Source organism: Corylus avellana, chromosome ca7 (genome assembly GCF_901000735.1).
Source record: "Corylus avellana chromosome ca7, CavTom2PMs-1.0".
NCBI lineage: Eukaryota > Viridiplantae > Streptophyta > Magnoliopsida > Fagales > Betulaceae > Corylus > Corylus avellana.
Window position 1 is genome coordinate 24,192,266 of NC_081547.1, and position 19,795 is coordinate 24,212,060.

Genomic DNA, 19,795 nt, shown 5'->3' on the forward strand with positions numbered 1-19,795 from the left:
CCTCTCAGGCTGTGAAAAACAACCATGAAAACAAAGTATACGGCCTTTCTATGCTAAACATAACAAAACCCCTTCTCTTTTTTACTTTTTACTTTTTAACAAAAGTTCATAAAAGTTAAAAAAAAAAATCTTCTCTCCCCATTATCTCATGCATTCATCGGCGGTCCCTCCTCTTTTAGAAATGGTCTGCATAAAAAATATCTACATGTGTCAGTTTTTGAGTATACCATTTTTATTTAACTTGTGTTTAAAAACACTCCCAATTATTTTCCGATCATGTCATGTACCGTGATTAAGAGCGGTAAATATTACTTTATGTAACTTAAACAACTTTGATGAAATAATCATTTTAAAAGTCCGCATTTAAAAAATGTTTTTCTTAATTTTACAAATAATAATGTGTCTCATAACACGTGAAAAGTAAATACTACTTTTACTAGCTAACAAACATGAAAGTCGTTTGTTATAAGATATTTTTATCTTTGAAAAACAAGAAATTTAACACATATACAAACCCATTTAAAAAAGTAATTGAAATCGTAATCATATATTTTCAAAATGATTTTGTAATCGTTTGAGAATGCTCTTAAAAATGGCTTCCTTTTTTTTTTTTTTTTGGTAAAATAAAATTTTAACAAACAACGCGGATTTATACTCATAAAATATTTAGTAAGAGATAGGGCATCTTGCCGATCATCGCATCGGCTTTGCTATTGGGATCGTTTTCAAATAAATCATTTAAAAGTAAATTGTTTTCTTAAACAAAAACCAACATAATTTTCTTACCATATCTCTCTTATCAATTTTTGTTTTTCATCTTGAAAGTTGCTAGCTTGCTTACATTTTCTTTAATAACAAAAAAAAATAAAAAATTTCCAAATTTAAGCATTTCAAAGGCTCAAAACGTCCACAAATTTAAAACACAACAGACAAAAAACCCCCCAAAAAAGAAAAGGAAAAAAAAAAAGAAAAAAGAAAAAAAACCACCAAAGGAAAATCGCAATTGTGCCTTGTAATCGAAGGTACCCCTTCGTTGTTCCTTCAGCCTTACTCAAAGGCGAAAGCCCCATCTTCTCATCCCTCCCAACTCCCCAAAACCCTAGCCTCCGCTTCCAACAGAAAATGTCTGCAATGGGCCGTGACACGCCGGCTGTGCCAGCGCCAGCAGCAACAGCGCCGACGGCGCTGGCACCTGGGTTCAGGTTCCACCCCACAGACGAGGAGTTGGTCATATACTACCTTAAGCGCAAGGTCTGCGGCAAACCCTTCCGAATCAATGCCATCTCTGAGGTCGACATCTACAAAAGCGAGCCTTGGGACCTCGCAGGTAACCCCTTCTCTCTTTATCTCCTGATTTACTTGTAAATATATTCACCAAATGGTATGTACGTGTATAATATGGTCATTTCTTTACTGGGAAGCTATCTATAGGTTTTTAAATCGTGGTTTTTGTTCATGGGTTTTTCTCGTTTACATGTTATTGGTGCTCCTTTTCCTTTACGTTGATGTGTTTTCTTCTTTGGGTATTGATAATCTTTTGACAGGTTGTCAGTGGTTGTATCTTTGGTTTGGTTGTAATTGTTGCTTATATTTTTCTAGGCTGCAACTTTTTTCCCCTTCAATGGGTTTTTATTTGATGCTTTTTGTTTAATTTTTTAAAATGGGTGTTTAGATAAGTCGGGGTTGAAGACCAGGGACCAAGAGTGGTACTTTTTTAGTGCATTGGACAAGAAGTATGGCAATGGGGCGAGAATGAACAGGGCTACAAACAAAGGGTACTGGAAGGCGACCGGGAACGACCGGCATGTCCGCCACGAATCTAGGACAGTGGGGCTGAAGAAAACGTTGGTTTTTCATAGTGGGCGAGCCCCGGATGGGGTAAGAACCAATTGGGTCATGCATGAGTACAGGCTTGTTGATGAAGAATTGGAGAAAGCTCGGATGGGAGTCACACAGGTAAGAAAGGCTGTGGAAAAATTGTGGTTAATGGTTTTATGTATTTTTATGCCTTTGTTTAGTTGCTGGAAAAAATTTTATGAAATGGGGATTTGGAACATTTATGGATTATGCGGTTTGGCTTGACTGTATGAAAAACTCACAACTCTTGGGACATTTAGTTGATGTTAGTAAACTGGAAGAGCTAGTTAATTTTGGTTCCCCAAGAAGTGATAATCTCAATTTGGAAGTTCAAAGTTGTTCATTTCCTACATTTTTCTCAGTGACTAGAAAGTGTTTTTTTTTGTTTTGCTAATTGGAAACATATTGATATTATTATTATCATCATTATTATGGTTACGGCTTTAATTCTAACGTATGTTTTGAGTTCTTGTTTGGGTGGAGAAGGATGCGTATGTGCTGTGTAGAGTATTTCATAAGAATAATATAGGACCACCGAATAGCCACCGATATGCACCTTTTATTGAGGAGGAATGGGATGATGGTGCACCAACTTTGTTTATGGGGGAAGACGCTGGGAATGAAGTGGTAGCTGGTCATGATGCATGCGATGAAGACACTGGCCATGATGCATGTGCTAAAGAAGCCAGCCATGGTGCATTTGTTGAACAGAATGGCCATTGTCCATATGTCGAGAATATTTGTGGCGAATGTGTCGAGAACCGTCAGGATTCATTTGTTGAAGGGAATAATATTGAGCAGGTTTGCTTTTTCTGATATGGTTCTTTTATTTGTTTACCAATGTCTTTGTTGAAGTTTTGAATTATAGATGCTGAAATGTGTCACATTATAGTTGCAAAAATATTGAGTGATAACAGCATGAGTAACATGCAGGCAGCCAAACAGGTGGTCAACTGCATACCAAGATTTTTATTGAATTGCATTGGGGGAAAAGCAATTAATATCCTCAGTTTTTAGGCATATTGGATGGTTTATTATTTCTAAGGTTTCTTCCTGTACTTCAATTGATTAAATGAGGTATAAGTACCTCTTTCCGATAATCACCCAAACAAGATGTGTTTCACATGCTTAACAATAAGAGTTTTAATTTCTTGATTGGTTGTGTTGACTGAATTGATGAATCACTTACAAATTTTTCCCATCCTGGTCATTATTCTAGCTTATAGCTAAATTGATGGGAGACACAAGAAGCTTCTTCTTATTTTTCTCCATTTGCTATCTTTTGTGTGTTAAAGATCTGGTTACAAATTGGAAACAACATTGTGAGATTGGAAATCATGCTGTTTTGTCATTTTCCTTAAAATTATTTAAGAGGGAGGGTCACCCGTCACGGTGCTTCTTCGCATTACATTGGTCAAATGGTGTAATGCCTAATTGGATGCATATAATCTTTATTGTCCAGTATATCTGTGATACTGCTTCTTTCCTGCTAGGATTATGGCTTAATAGGCATTGGAGAAAACTTGTTCTGAGACTATGTGGGCTGACGTTGATGTTTTCATGGGTTCAACTGAAAGGCGCTGGAGTTTCACCCTACTCCTAAGTTGGAGCAACAGGCAATGGATTGAGCGCATTTTTCCCAAGAGAAAACTTGTTCTGAGACTGTGGGCTGAGGTTGATGTTTTCATGGGTTCAACTGAAAGGTGGTGGAGTTTCTTCTGGGATATTTACATCTGCAAAGTAGTTAAAAGCTCCGAGGGAAAGTTAGAAGGTGAATCAGAAAAAAATACAGGAGGATAGAGGTTTTTCTGAAGATTATCTGTGTGTTGGAGAGGAATAGTAGGGATTCTGGGTGTCTGATCTAAGGAGGACAAACTATGTTACAAGGTAAGTTCATAGGTTGGTAGAGTTGGCGATCAGCTGGAAGCGAAGGCAAGAGCTTTAAGAGCTGGAGAATTCTCATTGGATGGAAAATGTGCACAGAATATCTAGTTTTATTTTTGATAAAATAATAATAGAGGTCTTGAGGAAGGTGCTGAGGGAAGTTAGAAGTAGAGGTGAGTTCTTTCAAGAGGCTCTTTGAGAGGCAGCATGAGGACACTTCAGTTGGATTTTGGATCTCTTTGAGTTTCATGATATAGAGCACTATATTTTGAAGTAATTTGAAAAACTTGTTAGAGAGGAAAAAGTGGTGGGATTTGGAAAGAAGTTGAATGTTAAGAACGAATTTGGTTCAGATATGATGCATATGGCTGTCTAATTTTGTTGTTCATAGTGCCTTCACATCCATGATAGAGGACTTTTGAGAGTTCTGAGATGCAATGCTGGTCTTTTTGATTCCTTAAGTAGACATAAATGGTGGGCATTCAAGATTTTTTGCGAAGATAATTTGTTGGCAGCGTTCATGTGCTTGGATTGTACCAGTTAAGAGGCTGGTAAATGGTACAACCTTTGGAGACCTTGTTTAAAAACAAGATGTAAAGCACATTATTTAAGTAATAGTTGAAAATAATATATGGAAAGTATGGTTTAAAAGGGGTATACCTCAAATGTTTAATGAGGTAAAACTGTAAACTTGTCTTCAGTTAAATTTGGTTTTTAACTTCTAGATCATGTGCTTGCTGGTTTGTGAAATCCTCAGATGCTTTTTCTTACAACATGGAAGTGAAACCAAGCCAATTTACACCAGCTAGCTGTAAGTGTTAAAGTCAGACTTCTTATAAAAAAAAAAGCGCTCAAATGAGACTTGTCTATATTATAATGAACCTGTTAAGTGACGCACCTAATGACATGATCCAGGTGAGTAGTTCGGGTATTTTGTTTGCTTGTTTAACTAAATGGTCTAATTTAGATATGATATCTTTGTCTCACAATATTTTTGCTCATATGTTATCGCTGAACTCGAGAAATGGAGAGTGGAGTTGCAGTACATTTAGTAAAGCATGTTTACACCTTATTTGCAAATTGGGTTTATATTGGATATCCTATGTATTACATTATGATAGTTCCCGTAGGTGCTTGCTTATTAAGTTGGCTTCCAATTCCAAATCAGTGAATAAAGGGAAAAAGAATTAAAATGATTGGCTTCTTCTGTTAACTATGATTCTAAGGGTGGAAGTTCTAGCTGAGGTAGAGTGAAGGGGAGGGCTATTCCAGTACTTTATGAAACCTAAGTTGTTATCTTGGAATGTGAGAGGGCTGAACAAGGTGGACAAGTGCTTGAGGGTTCATAATTTACTTGGAGAAAGGAGGCGGATGTTTGTTTTCAAGAAACTAAATTGGAGTGTTTTTAATGATATTTCAATTACTTTTTTTTTTTTTAAAAAAAAAAAAAACTAAATTGGAGCATCTCTTGCAATCTTGTGCATAGTCCTCAATACGTTGATTGGTGTTGTTTAGATTCTAAAGGGGTGTTCGGTGGGATTTTGCTTATGTAGGAGAGGAGGGTGGGTGGAAAAATCAGAAAGTGTATGGGGGAGTTTACTATAGCTTGTTCCTTCAGAAATGTTGAAAATCAATTTAAATGGGCTTTTGTGGGGGTTTATGGTCCTAATTATGATTGTGATGGAAGATTTTTATGGGGCAAGTTGGCTGGTTTGCGTAGTTGATGGGATTTGCCATGATGCATCAGGGAGATTTTAATGCCACTCATTTTTCTAGTGAGAGATTGGGTGAAGCCCATTATTTGTCTAGTTATGGTGGAGTTTTCACATTTCATTGTTTACCAGGGTCTCATAGATATTTCACTTGTAGGTGGTGAACAATCATTACCCATCTCTTGGTCTAAAATAGACGGATTTCTAGTCTCCCCTGGTTGGGAGACCCAGTTTCTTGAAGTGTCTCAGATGAGGCTGCAAAGACTTTGCTTAAATAATTTCTCCGTTCATCTTGATTGCGGAAACTTTCATGGAGGGAAAAGGTACTCTAACTTTGAGAATATGTGGTTGAAATGAGAGGGTTTCATGAAAAGGGTGAAACAATAGTGGACTTCTTACCACTTTCAAGGTTCTCCGAATTTTATTTTGGCTTGCAAACTAAAGGCTATGAAAACTGATTTAAAAGTATGGAACAAGAAGGTGTTTAGCAACTTAGAGAGACAGAAAAAGCTTCTTTTGGATGGGTTATATGATCTACATCTTCCTCCATGAAGTAGGGACTCTAGCAACCTGTTGTTTCTCTCGGAATGTTTCCTTAATCTCCTTTTTTTTTTTTTGGGTTTAAAATTGAGATACCTATTGCCGCATGTTGCACAGATTACCTCATCTGGTAGTTATCCATTGAATAACAATGCCCTTATAGGATTACTTTATTTGCTTTTTTATTTTTTTATTTTTTTATTATTGATTGAACAGGTTTCTCCTCCCAACTAAATGCAGAATCAGATGTTGATGCTAAAGCTTTAACATCAACTGATTTGTACATATCATTTGAGGCAAAGAATAAAACTTGAAGATGCCAGAATCTGGAAGAATGTTATGTACCGGTACAATATTGATAATCCTCCAATTGTTTGGGATGGTGTGGTGAGGTTGGGAGTGTTTGTTTGGCGCAAGAAATCCTTGTTAGCTAATATATGCAGGTTGGCTATGGGTGAGACTGTCTATAATCTCTGGAAAAACTAATGAAATTAAGCATGGAAGTCACCAAAAAACAGAGGAGCAGATCTTGAGGAATATCTACTTGGAGGTGCGTACCAGAATCCTAGGAGTGAGGAAGTTCGAAAGGAATGAGGAAAACTTGCTTCTTTGCTGCAAATGAAATCTTTCAGAGGAGCTGCTATTCTGATCGACAGTTGTTTAAAATGTTGTTTGTAGTTTTGTTTGGGTTCTGTATTTTGTTTAAGTAGCTTCTGCTGGTGGTTGTTTGCTTGATGTTATGCAGGTGCGTTTTTGTTTGCCTGGGTTGGAAGGCTTTTGGTTGAGTAGTTGGTGTTGGATATTATGTGTAGTGTCTGGTTCTCAGCTGGTTCGGCTGTGTGGTTGCAATTGTTTAGTTGTTAATGGATAAAGTAATCATTCATAAAAAATAAAAATAAAAAACTTTGAAGATGCTGCAGCTGAGCATTAGAAGATTTTGATATTTTGGAAGAAAGGAGAGCTTCATGTGACAAGGAGAAAATGAAGAAGGCTAAATCTATCAGTCACTTGGAGAGGTTTACTCTTATGGAGGGGGTGAGTTGGAGACAGAAATTGAGGGCGTTGTGGCTAAGAGAGGGTGACAAGGGCACAGTTTTTCTATCAAGTAGCCAACTCAAATAAAAGGAATAATTCTGCTGAATCTTTGATGGTTAATGGTGCCGTTTCTACAGATCATTTTGAGATTAGTGAAAATATTGTGCAGTTCTATAATAATTTGTATACTAAACAGTTCAGTTGGCGGCCTAATCTGGATGATCTTTCTTTTGATTCTTGTGGTGTGGTGTTGGTGGTGATATTTCATTTGGTAAGTTGGACCAAGGTCTATTCTCTGATTTTTTAGGGGGGTTGAGGGTCTAAAATTTACTTTTGTTTAACCGAGCCTTCTTAGGGAAACAGTTATGGCACTATGCATATGAGAGAGATGCTTTGTGGAGAGTGGTTGTGGATTCCAAATATGGCAGCTCATAGGGCGGGTAGAGTTCTAATAACGTTATTTGGTTGCATGAGGTTGGTCTCTAGAAAAACATCAAAATGGGTTGGGGGAGTTATCTAGATTTACTAGTTTTGAGGTGGGTGATGGTTTCAGGATTAGATTTTGGCACAACATTTGGTGTGAGGATCAGACCCTTAAGGTAGTTTTTCTAGAGTTATACAGTATTGCTTGCTTTAAGGATGCTTTTGCGGTAGATCATTTGCAACTTTCTAGTGACCCTTAATAGCAGAACATTAATTTTATTAGAGTGGCACATTATTGAGAGGTAGATTTCATCACCTCGTTCTTCAATTTGTTGTATTCCATTAGTCTAAGACGGGGTAGGAAAGACAAGCTCTATTGGACCCCTTTCAAAAAAGGGTTGGTTGACGTCAGATCATTTTATAAGGTCCTAACTCCCCCTGACAGTACTCCTTTCCTTTGGAGGAGTATTTGGCGAAATAAGGTTGCCTTGAGAAGCTTTCTTTGCCTTGTTGGCTGCTTTAAAGATAACTTAAGGAAGTGGAATCTCATAGTGGTAGATTGGTGTTGCTTGTGCAAGAAGAGTGGGGAAAATGTAGATTACCTTTTGCCTAGAAAGAAATAAGAGGGCTTTTGAGGTCTAAAGAAGTCAGTGAAGGAAATTAAGTTTGACATTTCTTAAAGAGGGGAGGGGGAGGGGGGGGGGGGTATGATGGGAATGTTGCCGGAATGATTTCTAGTTGCGGCCCAATGCGCTGCATTATGGGCGCAGAAGTTTGCACAATTACCTTCCTAACTTCCCAAGATGAGGAAGTTTGGTTGTTGATTTTGCAAAGATAGGCAGTTAGTGGGAGGGGGTCCAGAGGAAAGGGTTTGGAGGTTTGCGGATTTTCAGAATTTCCTTTGCACTAGCAAGGTCAAAAAGGGAGTTGATGGGGTTCTCTAGGCTAAGGTGTTGGGATTTATGGGATCAGAAATGCTAAGAGAGGGGAGGTCATTGTTTCTGGGAAACTTTGGGGAGGGTTTAAAGGAGGGGATGGTTGGGATCCATTTGGGTAGTTCGGATGGGGAGATGGGAAGAGGGGCGAGCAAGATGATAAGTTCCAGCAGAGATTAATGCCTTAGTCTGCAAAATACCATCCAAAGCCAAGCAACAGAGTTAGTAGGAGGAGAGGAGAGAAAACTACCATGTTTGAACTACTTATCTTGAAGCTGTTTGACCCGAAGACAGTCAAAATTTGACAGGATTTTCCAGCCAAGCTTAGCAATGAGAGCCATATTCACATTCCTCATTTGCCTAAAGCCTAGGGCACCTTGAGGGCGGGGAAGACACACTGAGCTCCAAGACTTGAGAGTAAGATTCCTGGTTTTCCAAAACCCCCACCAGAAATCTTTGAAAATTTAGTCGAGCTTGTTGCCGAGGTTGGAGGGAAGCAGGAAAGTGCTCATGGCATAAGAGTGAATGTCTGAAGCAACTGCTTTGATGAGGACAGTCCTAGCTTGTGAAAGGATTTTTTCCCTCCACAGCCATCCCCTTTGCCCAAAACCTTGTCCAGGATATCTTGGAATGCAGCCTTTTTGGACTTGTGGAAAAGGATAGGGAGGCCCAGGTATTTAGGGCTTTGTTGGGGGGTGCACGGCTGCACAGACCAGTTGTTAAAGAGAATGGAGGATTTATTGGTGTCAATGGCTTGCACAGACCAGTTGCAAGAAGTGTCCAAACAGTTTTTGTTGGTGGCAGCCTCAGAGGAGGTAGCTTTTGCAAAAATCATAAGATCATCAGCAAAGAGGAGGTGGGCTATGAGCAGTTTCTGGCCATTTTGATACCCTTGAGGAGGCCAAGGGATTCTTCCCTCAAAAACAGCCTTGAGAGGATTCAGTGTTATGAATGAAAAGGAAAGGGGAGAGGTCAAAGGGGCTGCCATTTATTAGTATGGAGGAGGTAAAAGTGATGCAGATACAAACCCAATTTGTCCAGCTGGGGCGGAACCCCAACTTGGCCATAATGGCAAGGAGAAATTCCCATTCTATCCTATCAAGGGCTTTCTTGATGTCTATTTTGAGAGCCATAAGGCCTCCTCTCCCTTTTTTGGATTTAAGGGAGTGGAGGAGTTCACGGGCCAAAATAGAGTTGTCTTGAATATTTCTGGTAGGAAAAAAAGCAGACTGGAAGAGGGAGATGATGTTATGGAGCAGGGCTTTAACCGGTTGGCTAGAATCTTGGAGATGATCTTATAAATGATGTTGCAGAGGCTAATAGGTCTGAAGTGGTTTACATAGAATGGGCCAAGCTGTTTGGGGACAAGAGCTATGAAGGTGTGATTCTCTTCTTTTAAGAGATTGTGTCTCTTGAAGAAGTCTCAAATGCTATGAAGGACAACATTTGTAAAAGAGAGTTGTGAACCCATCAGGGCCAGGGGCTTTAGTGGAGCCAAGACTGGAAAGGACTTTGAAGATCTCTTGTTCAGTGGGGATTGCCCTGAGAGCTTCATTCTCCTCAAGGGAGACAGAGCTGTCAAAGAGGTTAAGAAGATCTTCGGAAGGGGGGAACAGAGGGAACAGAACAGGTTTTGGAAGTGGTTCACAAACAACTTCCTATGGCTGGTCTATCAGAGATCCAAGACCCAGAGGAAGTCCTGAGTAGATCAACAACATTGTGCCGCATAATCAGGGTGGAGGTGTGAAAGAATCTAGTATTCTAATCCTTGCAGGTTACCCATGTTTTCTTGGACATTCATCCAGAGAAGCTCTTCCTTGATAGAGCTGCTTGAGATGGAGTTCAATAGAGAAAAGAGTGGGGAGTATGAGGGGCTTTCTGGGCTTGATCAATTTTGAGGAGAAGTGTGTCTATCGTCTTATGGTTGTGGCCAAGGTGGTGAGTGTTCCAGAGTTTGAGGGCAGATTTAGTGAGTTTAAGCTTACTGGACAGGGAGTAAGCATAAGTTGGAGGTGCTTAAAAGGATGGGGTTGTGGTCCGAGGCATGAGCAAGAATATGAAGCAGAAAGAAGGCAGGAAAGAGGTGAATCCATTGACTAGAGGCTAGGCCCCTGTCAAGTCTCTCCTTGATAGGGTGTTTTACCTTGCCTATGGTTGGACCAGGCGAAAGGGTTACCAGTGAAGCCAAGGTAAGTCATACCAAATTGATCCATAAAAGATCGAAACACATCATCATTAGAGGAATTAGAAAAAGGTCTACCACCCAGCGCTTTTCAGATTGATCAAGAATAACATTAAAATCACCCAAACATAGCTCCCTGTCTTCTTTTTCCTGGCGCCCTTGCTCTCTAACTCTCTCTTCTCCCCCCGTCATCTTAACCTTGTTCTCATGGATTCCTCCCTCCAAGAACTCCAAAACCTGATAATACAAACAGAAGCCTTAGGTTGGGATGACTCCTCTTCCCTACTAGAAACTCTACCTGTTGATAAACCATAACCATGAAACCTTTGCCTAATTGGGAAACTCCCAGCCTCTAAGCACCTCAACCCTCGAATGGTTAGAGTTACTCTAACTAAAGTTTGAAACTTTTCTGCTCCCCTCTCTATAGAAGAGTTAGAACCAAACAAATATCCCTTCACTCTCACCAAATGTGCCCTTGGAGAGTCAATCCAGAGGAGAGAGACGGGTGAGCTTAGAGAGGGAGAGAGCATTTTAATAATGTCAGTCCATTCTTGATTCTTCTTGTCAAGCTCTTTCTTGAATTTTCTTGATATCCTTAAATTTAGGCATCGAGATTTTTTTTTTTTTCCTCTTTATTTATTTATTTTTTTTGGGTGATCCCATTTGTATACTACCAGTGTGTTATGCACCCTTGGTGTTTTTTTTTTTTTAGCATATTACTTATCCTAAAGAGAAAGACAGAAGACCAATGGTTTATTTCAAGAACCTAAAATAAAATCTTGGATTGTTGGAGGCGTTGGTAGTATTGTAAGAAATGGAACAAGGTAGGTCTATATTTATGGAGAGCTGAAATATGTTTTCTCCAAGTTAACTCGATAGTTTCATATGGTGTTTGAGACCTGAGTTTGATGCTCATAAAGTCAATGCTTGATGTGTTCTCATGATTAAAGAACTATGGTTGAAACAGCAGGATGTGTCTGTGTTGTCTACATGCAAAGTTAATTCGTTTGATACGTTGTTATCTGCTTAATTTGTTTATTCCATTATCAATATTAGTTGTTGTCATCAAGGAGTAGTTCAATTGGCTAAGAACCGCACTTCATGAAGTATAAATTACTAGTTCGAATCTCTTCTTTTCCCTCCTCTTGGAGACAAAAAATTACTTGTCAAAAGAAAAAGATATTGGTTGATTACTCTTCTTACATATATGTGTGTGTAGTCATTATCTTTGATTCCTTTATCCATGTATTATGTAGCTCATATACTCGTATGCTGAAGCCTTCTTGTATCTGATAATTACTTTCCAATTTCGGTTGTTCATTTCAGGATACTCCGTCCAGTAACGAGGCTGTTCTTAGAGCTAGTGAAATTCTGAGAGAGACTCAAAATGCTTCGGTTGTCTGCAAGAGTGAGAGAATGGATGATTATCTTTCACCGGGCATGGCTTTTCAAAGACCCTCCCTACTAATGAGATATAAAAGAAGGCGTCCGCAAGAAGTAAACCCTAACCAATCAAATGCTTCAGAGACTTCAACTAGGACGAGTCAGGATCATTGCTCATCTACAACGACAACCGCTGCAACAACATTGACAACGACGACAACCTCCACCACCACAGCAAAAACAAGAAATTTTCTCTCTGCACTGGTGGAATATTCTCTATTACAATCTATTGAACCCAAAGATAGTCTTTCAGTTACTCCTGCATTTGATTCTGCTAATCTTGATTCACCTCTGCCTCCTAGCTGCTTGAAATTCATAAAAGATTTGCAAAGTGAGATCCATAAAATTTCAGTAGAGAGGGAGACCTTGAAGTTTGAAATGATGAGTGCCCAAGCCATGATTACTATTCTTCAGTCTCGAATTGATCATCTGAACAAGGAAAATGAGGATTTGAAGAGGAACAAGGAAAATGAGGATTTGAAGAGGAGTGTCCAAGATGTCGAGTGAATGTAATCTTGCCCCTTTTTTTGTTCTTTGCCTTGTATGAATCTCCTGTCTTTGATGGAGCTTGTTCTCTCAAATCTGTTGATTTGAGATTGTATTCGTTTCTAGGTTAAGTATGTTGAACTTTGTTGTAAGAATATCAAACTGGTCAATGATGTATCGTTTTAGGCTTTTGATCCTTCGTTATCAAAATTAGGTAAATTCCTTATACCTTTTTTTTTTTTTTTTTTTTTTTTCCAAAAAAAAAAAACTTAAACCAAGGTTCACATAAAGGAACCGGATATGTATCACTTTTGCTCCTAACCGCTTAAAGTGTTTGACAGCAGGACTGTTAATTTTTTACATGATTCGTAAACTTAATAAGAACTTAATACAAAATTAATAGGTTGAGATTAAGGGATTCGCCCGTTTAATTAAATGAATCATATTATGATTGACTTATATAGTATTATACTTATGACTTGACATGACTTGTAAACTCGGTACATAATACAAAATATTGGACATAATCTGCATTCTTAATATGAGTCTTTATCACTAGTTGCACAACTATAGCAAACACACAAATATTGAGCTGCCCCTAACATGTACCCATACGACCAAAGACATTTGCATTAGGTACGGGCATGGGTTTGATTGATATCTTTGGTGGGGAGTGTAATGCTCTTTATTTTTAAGTGTTTAGGGTTTAGTATGAAGGGGAGTATAATGCCTCAAAGAATACATGCAAGGGTGAAGTACCTTTTAACTTTTCCATCATCTCTAGGTCTATAGCTTTTCTTTGACACACCAAAACCTACTTGTTTGCATACTTTTTCAACAATTTGATTTCCATCTATAATCTTCTCTAGTTCATTATTGTACTGATTATCATCCAACTCTAGCTTATATATACTCATTTTATTTCTCAACAATAATTCCGTCATTTGAAGAGTCGACAACCCCTTCTCTTTTTCTCGTCTCTTATTTTTATTTCTTTAAAACAAAATCAACGTCTTTTCAAAATTACGTTTTTCACTTTTCTCTTACAAAAGTCAACGTTTTATTTCACATCAATTTACACCAAGAGAGTTTATCAAACACAATAAATTACTTTCTCTCAAATAAATTGCTCATCTATTTCCTATAAATATGAGAAGAAAAATATCAAAGTTCTTAGTTAAATCAATTAAAATAGAGGAAGAAAACAATGTCCAATCCAATGTGTCTAAAAACTGAGAACGATTTTCAATCAAACAAAATCCAGTTGCAGAACAGGACAACCGATAAACCTCATTTTCCCTCAGAATCTTACTTGACGGATGTGATTACGTCACCCACCTGCACAGTAGCGGATTATTCTAGAACCAGAAGACTGGTCCCGCTGCGTCCACATAAGCTAGTGTCCCCGCGGGTGACATTTAATGCCATCACTGGCGCGGTAACACTAAAGCCTCCTACACCACTTTCGCCGAAATACCTCGAGGCTATAAATACTTTTTTCGTCTCGGGAGTTAATTGCATCTTCAGATGTTACCGAACTTCTTGTGCAAGAAAGGCTCTTCCTTCTCTCCCCTCTCTCTCTCTCTCTCTTGCTTTCAATCGTCTGAAACCCTAACCCTAATCGATCATTTCTGTTGGAATTGAATCCTAATCCTAATCCCCACATCGACGAGTACGATTCGAATTCTATGGGCCGTGACTCTGCAACATCACTCGCTCCCGGGTTCCGATTCCACCCGACAGATGAAGAACTCGTTCGCTTCTACCTCAAGCGTAAGATCGCCGGCAAGCCTTTCCGATTGGACCCCATCTCCGTTGTTGACATCTACAAGTGCGAGCCCTGGGACCTCCCAAGTAAAACCTCTCTCATTTTCTACATTGCTATACGTGTGTATTATTTAGGCTTAAAGGCTGAGTTTTTGTTGTTTTTCGCGGGTTGTGGTTGGGATTAGGCAAATCCAAGCTGAAGAGCAGGGATTTGGAGTGGTATTTTTTCAGTGCGTTGGACAGGAAGTATGGGAATAGTTCGAGGACCAATCGGGCAACAGAGATGGGCTATTGGAAGACGACTGGGAAGGATCGCGCGGTGCACCACTACTCGCGCACCGTGGGGATGAAAAAGACCCTCGTTTATCACAAGGGCCGGGCCCCCCGGGGCGCTCGTACCAATTGGGTCATGCATGAGTACCGCCTTGTCGACGAGGAATTGGAGAAAGCCGGAATTGTTATAGTAAGATTGTGATTCAACTCTGATTTTTGTTGTTGTTTCTTTCTTAAGAGTTTAATTTGTGTTTTTGGAGACTCTTGTTGATTATGGGTTTCGGAATTAATGTCGTTTTGGTTGGGAGCAGGATGCGTTTGTGCTGTGTAGGATTTTTCAGAAGAGTGGGACGGGGCCCAAGAATGGTGAGCAGTATGGGGCGCCACTCATTGAGGAAGAATGGGAGGAGGAGGATGTGTCAGCTTTCTTAACGGGTGAAGAGGCTGCGGTTGACGAAGCGGTTGATGAAGTGGTGACTGGTGATGATGCATATGTTGAAACAGCGGACCTTGACCAGGTTTGTGCTCTGTTTGGTTCTTGAATTCTTTTTAAAAGAATTGTTGTGCGGTGTGATGTGATTAATTAATGATTCTAGTTAATTTGCTGTCAAATTTGAATATATTGGTCACAAGAAATTATAGGGACGAGGGAGTTAGTTGGAGCTTTTAGTTAGGCGTGTAAAGTGAGTGCGAAGTGAAGTTCTTTTAGGAGCAAAATGAGAATGCTGAGTTTTGGAGCTCCCTTCGCTGTTTTTAGGGAAAGCTATAAGGACAAACCTTTTATGGTGCCCATTATTTGAAATGGGTCTTAAAATATGAAGAGGAGTTCTGGATGATTTAGCTACGTTCTAAATTTCTATATGAGCTCCAATAATGGAATTTCTTTTTCGAAGGATGAGACTTCCATAGAAGAAATTATCTTGTCCTCAAACTCCTGGAGTATCTTTTGTTTAAGTTAACCCCAAGATTGTGAAAATTATATTTTAAAATTTTCTTCAAGTTTGTATTGATTTCTGTCTTGAGTTTATAAAGTTTTGGAAAAAAATGCTGATGCATCTACTTCAAATTAAAAGAGAAATTTCTAGATGGTAAAATGCATCTACTTAGAATCAAAAGAGAAATCTCTAGATGGTAAAATATCTATCTACTTTTAGGAAACTGATCTAATTTTGTTTTTGTTTTGGTATCTAAGGTAGAATAGTTGCAGTCAGAATTTCTTTTAGCTTTATGTTCCAGATTGTCGTGACAATGGGTTTTTTACCTCCCTCCAAAAGTTGCAATATTTTTATTCGAGTTGACTTATGTTTTGAGTTTTAATACAAGTATATGACTTCAACCTGATGATGGATATACCTTAATGCAAGTATGTCGAGCATCATAGTGGTATTAGGATGTCTATACAGTGTCATACTTATTGCACCTTTTCTCTCCTTGTCTTATCTAATTTTTTTTGTTCTTGATTAATTCAGATAACCTGAATTCTCTTAATTTTTGAAACATGTTTTACTTTTCCAGGATCTTGAGATAAGCATTCCATTTGAAACTACTCCCCCTTCATTGAACTTCTATTATGGGGATACCAGCAACCATGTTGAGAATTATGGGGAGTTCATTGAAGATTATCAAAAGCCTGTCATAGGCTTTGGTGAAACTTCTGAGTTACGTCATGACCAGGAGTTGGTTCATATACCAGAGCAATATGGGATGGATACAAAACTAGTCAAAGATGAATATTTTGTTGAACCAAGCAATGGCATGGATTCTGCAAAACTCAATTATTCGGTTGATGAGCCCTACTTGAATGCTACTGATAATCATCCATTGGGTGATGGATTATACCTTGAATCTAATGATCTTTCAAACCCCGTGGAGGCAGATCCTGCAGGTTTTGACATGCTTGATGAATATCTGACATTCTTCAATGCAGATGATGACAACTTGCAGTATATGTGTTTTGATCCCTCTGAAATTATGGGGACTGAAAATCCAGTTTCTGATCAACCACCACTCACTCAGAAGGTAAAAGTTTTGCTTTTGAAATAGACTCGCTTGCACTTGTGATTTGGGATTTTGCATTGCAGCTTTTCATGAACTTTATTACTCTATAACAGCTTGAGAATGGAGGAACTGACCAAGTGTCCACGGAAAGTCTACATCTGGCAGAGGCACATGGCAGCAATGATGCATCATCTTCAAAGCAAAAGCCAGAGGGCATAATATATAAATCAGGTAGAATTTATCTCAATTAGACCGAGTATTGCAACTCCTCTAGTAACTTAATTTTTTGGTATTTCTATGTGGTGTACGTAAAGAGAGAAAATTTGAAGCAGATACTTAAATCAATAATCCCCTGAGGCTTGTATGCACTTTTGTCTTGTTTCCCCCACTTATTTGGATGTTGGATTTATGGTGCAGATATTAAGAATCCATTCATCAAACAAGCCAGTGACATGTTGGGCAGCATCCCTGCTCCTCCCGCATTTGCTTCAGAGTTCCCTGCAAAAGAAGCAGCTCTTCGGTTAAACACTGCAGCACAGTCTTCCAGCTCTGTTCATGTCATTGCTGGTATGGTCAGGATAAGAAACATGACTTTAACTGGCAATGGAATGGACCCGATGCTTGGCAAGAATGTTGATGTCAATCTCATCCTACCATTCACGTTGTCACAAGGCGACATGAATGCTGCCACTTCGCTGCCAATGGCTGGCTTCGACACCGGCAAGACAGCATCTGTAGTTTCACGGGGCTGGTTCTTCTTAATGTTCTTTTGGGTCTTAGTTCTTTCTCTGAGCTTCAAAATGGCAAGCTGCATCTACAAGGCCAAAATTAAATGCCATTAAAGATTATTAAGATAAATTATCTTTGACAGGGTGATTGTGTAGAAAGTAGATATTTATTTGCTTGTGTGATCACAGATTGCATTCTTGTCCTCATTGTACTGCTTCGTAGATGCTATAGACGCGCTTAGGGTTTTGTCTGTTGAATTGACCCATATCTCTTGAGGATGAATGAAACGCATTTACACTTGCTGTAGCTTTTATTGACGACATCTAGTTTTTTTTTTTGATTAATGCAATGTGATTAAAAAAAAATTGTAAACTCCGAAAATATTAATAGGACTATTAAATCTCAAGGGGTTTAATTGTATTTTTTATTTTTACTTTTGAAGAATTGTTTTTTTTTTGGAAGTGTTTTGGAGAATTGTATTGTGGAGGATGTGGCGTGATATCTACGCGGACGTGACTCGTGAGAGTAGTTTACTAGAGTGAGGCCTCACCCATAAGAAAATAAAAATGGTGATGGCGCTTTCCTATTCTTATCTAATGGCGTAATGGAAACTCCGTCCTTCATTGTTTAATCATAAAATACTAAATCCCGACTGCCAATCCTATATTTTCTAGTTTTGATTGGCTAATGATTCTCGTTGTCAATATATATTTCCAATTGAAAGGATTTAAAATTTTATTTTTTCATACATATAAGCCTCACATAAGATGATTTCACTTCCCCCAGAGTTGGACGCATGTAGTAACATTTTCATCAAGGTGACGTTATGTATACGGTTAAATAATATAAAAAATAAATTCCTGATAATAAGATGACTTATCCCTGTTTTAAGTGAAATTGAGAGGATTTTATTTCCAAATATATAAACACGGTATTTGAAATGTATTAGCATAATTAATTCAAGAGCAAGAACTATTCCTTCATTTGAAATGTATAATGTATTAGCATAATTAATTACATATCAAAACCGTTTGAGTAAACCTATAAACAACCTTTAAACACAGAAAAATATAATACAATTCTGCAATTCGATTTAAATCAATAAAACAAAATGATTTGCTTGAATTTAAATGATGAGCAGTAACGTGTATAGGAGCGCAAAAAAAAAAAAAAAAATCCAGTAAAAAGATTTACATTGAAGGGAAAACAATTAATATCTCCTGTTCCTGAGCTTCATAAACAGTTTGTCTGAAATTCATGAGCAAAACAAAATCCTTTTCAGGTTTCCCGTACAGGACATTGATATTATTTATTTAATGTTATACGTATAATATTTTGTATGAGATGTATAACTTGTGTTGTAAGAGAGATATTTTAGATGGTACGGCCGAGCTTCAACTTCCTTTGCCAGGAAGTTTCTCTTCTTTCCTATACCTTCAAATCTAAAGCCAAACCACAATTCTCTCGTCGATCGCTGCTATTCGAATGCTATGGACCATTACTTGGCCTCACTTCCACCCGGCTTCCGATTCCAACCGAACGATCTTGAACTCCACTACTACCTCAAGAACTGGGTCTCCGGCAACCCTCTCAAACCGATCGACGTCGTCGATGTCTACAAGTCCGAGCCCTGGGACCTCACACGTAACCCTCTTCTCCTTCTCTCTCTCTCTCTCTCTGTGTTTCTGTATGTGTGTATGCAGGTTTAAAGATCGTGTAGTTGTTGATTTTGGGTATAGGTAAATCGACGTTAAAGATGGGGGACCAAGAGTCGTATTTCTTCAGTGCACTGGGCAGAAAATATGGGAAGAGTCCGAGGTTCAATCGGACCACAGAGAAGGGTTTCTGGAAGTCCACAGGGAGGGACCGCAAGGTCCGCCACAACTCGCGCACTGTGATGATGAAGAAAATCCTCCCTTTTTACACCGGCCGACCTGGCCATGGGGTTCCTACACCTTGGGTCATGCACGAGTACCGCCTCGTTGACAAGGAATTGGAGAAGAATGGAATTGCCCTAGTAAGATTCTGATTCAGCTGATATTTTGTTGTTGTGTTTTGGATATTTTTGGTTGATGATGGTATTGGAATTAATGTTATTTTGGGTTGCGAGCAGGACTCGCTTGTACTATGTAAGATTTCTCAGAAGAGTAGGACGGGGCCCAAGAATGAGGAGGCGTCGTTCGGTGAAGAGGCTGCCACTGAGGAAGTGGCGGTTGGTGATGGTGAAACTTCAGAGCTGCATCATGACCAGAACTTTATCCCAGAGGAAAATGGGATGGATGCAAACTCAGTCAGAGATGATGGCTTTTATATTGAAGCTAATGATCTTTTGAACCCCATGGAAGAAAATCCTGCAGATTTTGAAATGGCTGATCAGTACCTGAATTTAGATTATGACCTTCCCGATATGAATTTTGAAGGTTTTGATCCCTCTGAATTTTTAGGGACTGAAAACGCTAGTTCTCACCAAACACCCATCACCCAGAAGGTAAAGTTTTACTTTTGAAATACACTGACTTGTGCTTATGATT

At 38.8% G+C, this 19,795-nt stretch overlaps 3 protein-coding genes across 3 annotated transcripts; all 3 read left to right on the forward strand.

Annotated features, from left to right (window-relative positions):
• The first annotated feature begins 994 nt into the window (after positions 1-994).
• Positions 995-12,688, forward strand: LOC132187037 (NAC domain containing protein 50-like). Its single transcript, XM_059601190.1, has 4 exons — positions 995-1,327; positions 1,673-1,956; positions 2,344-2,658; positions 11,895-12,688. The coding sequence occupies exons 1-4, from the start codon at positions 1,123-1,125 to the stop codon at positions 12,516-12,518; spliced, it is 1,428 nt and encodes a 475-aa protein (XP_059457173.1). The 5' UTR covers positions 995-1,122; the 3' UTR covers positions 12,519-12,688.
• Positions 12,689-14,001: 1,313 nt separating this feature from the next.
• LOC132187036 (NAC domain-containing protein 53-like) lies at positions 14,002-17,584 on the forward strand. The gene is made up of 6 exons (XM_059601188.1): positions 14,002-14,351; positions 14,450-14,727; positions 14,849-15,055; positions 16,053-16,556; positions 16,649-16,766; positions 16,953-17,584. The coding sequence occupies exons 1-6, from the start codon at positions 14,186-14,188 to the stop codon at positions 17,375-17,377; spliced, it is 1,698 nt and encodes a 565-aa protein (XP_059457171.1). The 5' UTR covers positions 14,002-14,185; the 3' UTR covers positions 17,378-17,584.
• A 1,027-nt stretch (positions 17,585-18,611) lies between these two features.
• LOC132188037 (NAC domain-containing protein 78-like) lies at positions 18,612-19,770 on the forward strand. Its single transcript, XM_059602449.1, has 3 exons — positions 18,612-18,908; positions 19,004-19,281; positions 19,378-19,770. The coding sequence occupies exons 1-3, from the start codon at positions 18,755-18,757 to the stop codon at positions 19,768-19,770; spliced, it is 825 nt and encodes a 274-aa protein (XP_059458432.1). The 5' UTR covers positions 18,612-18,754.
• The last annotated feature ends 25 nt before the right edge of the window (positions 19,771-19,795 follow it).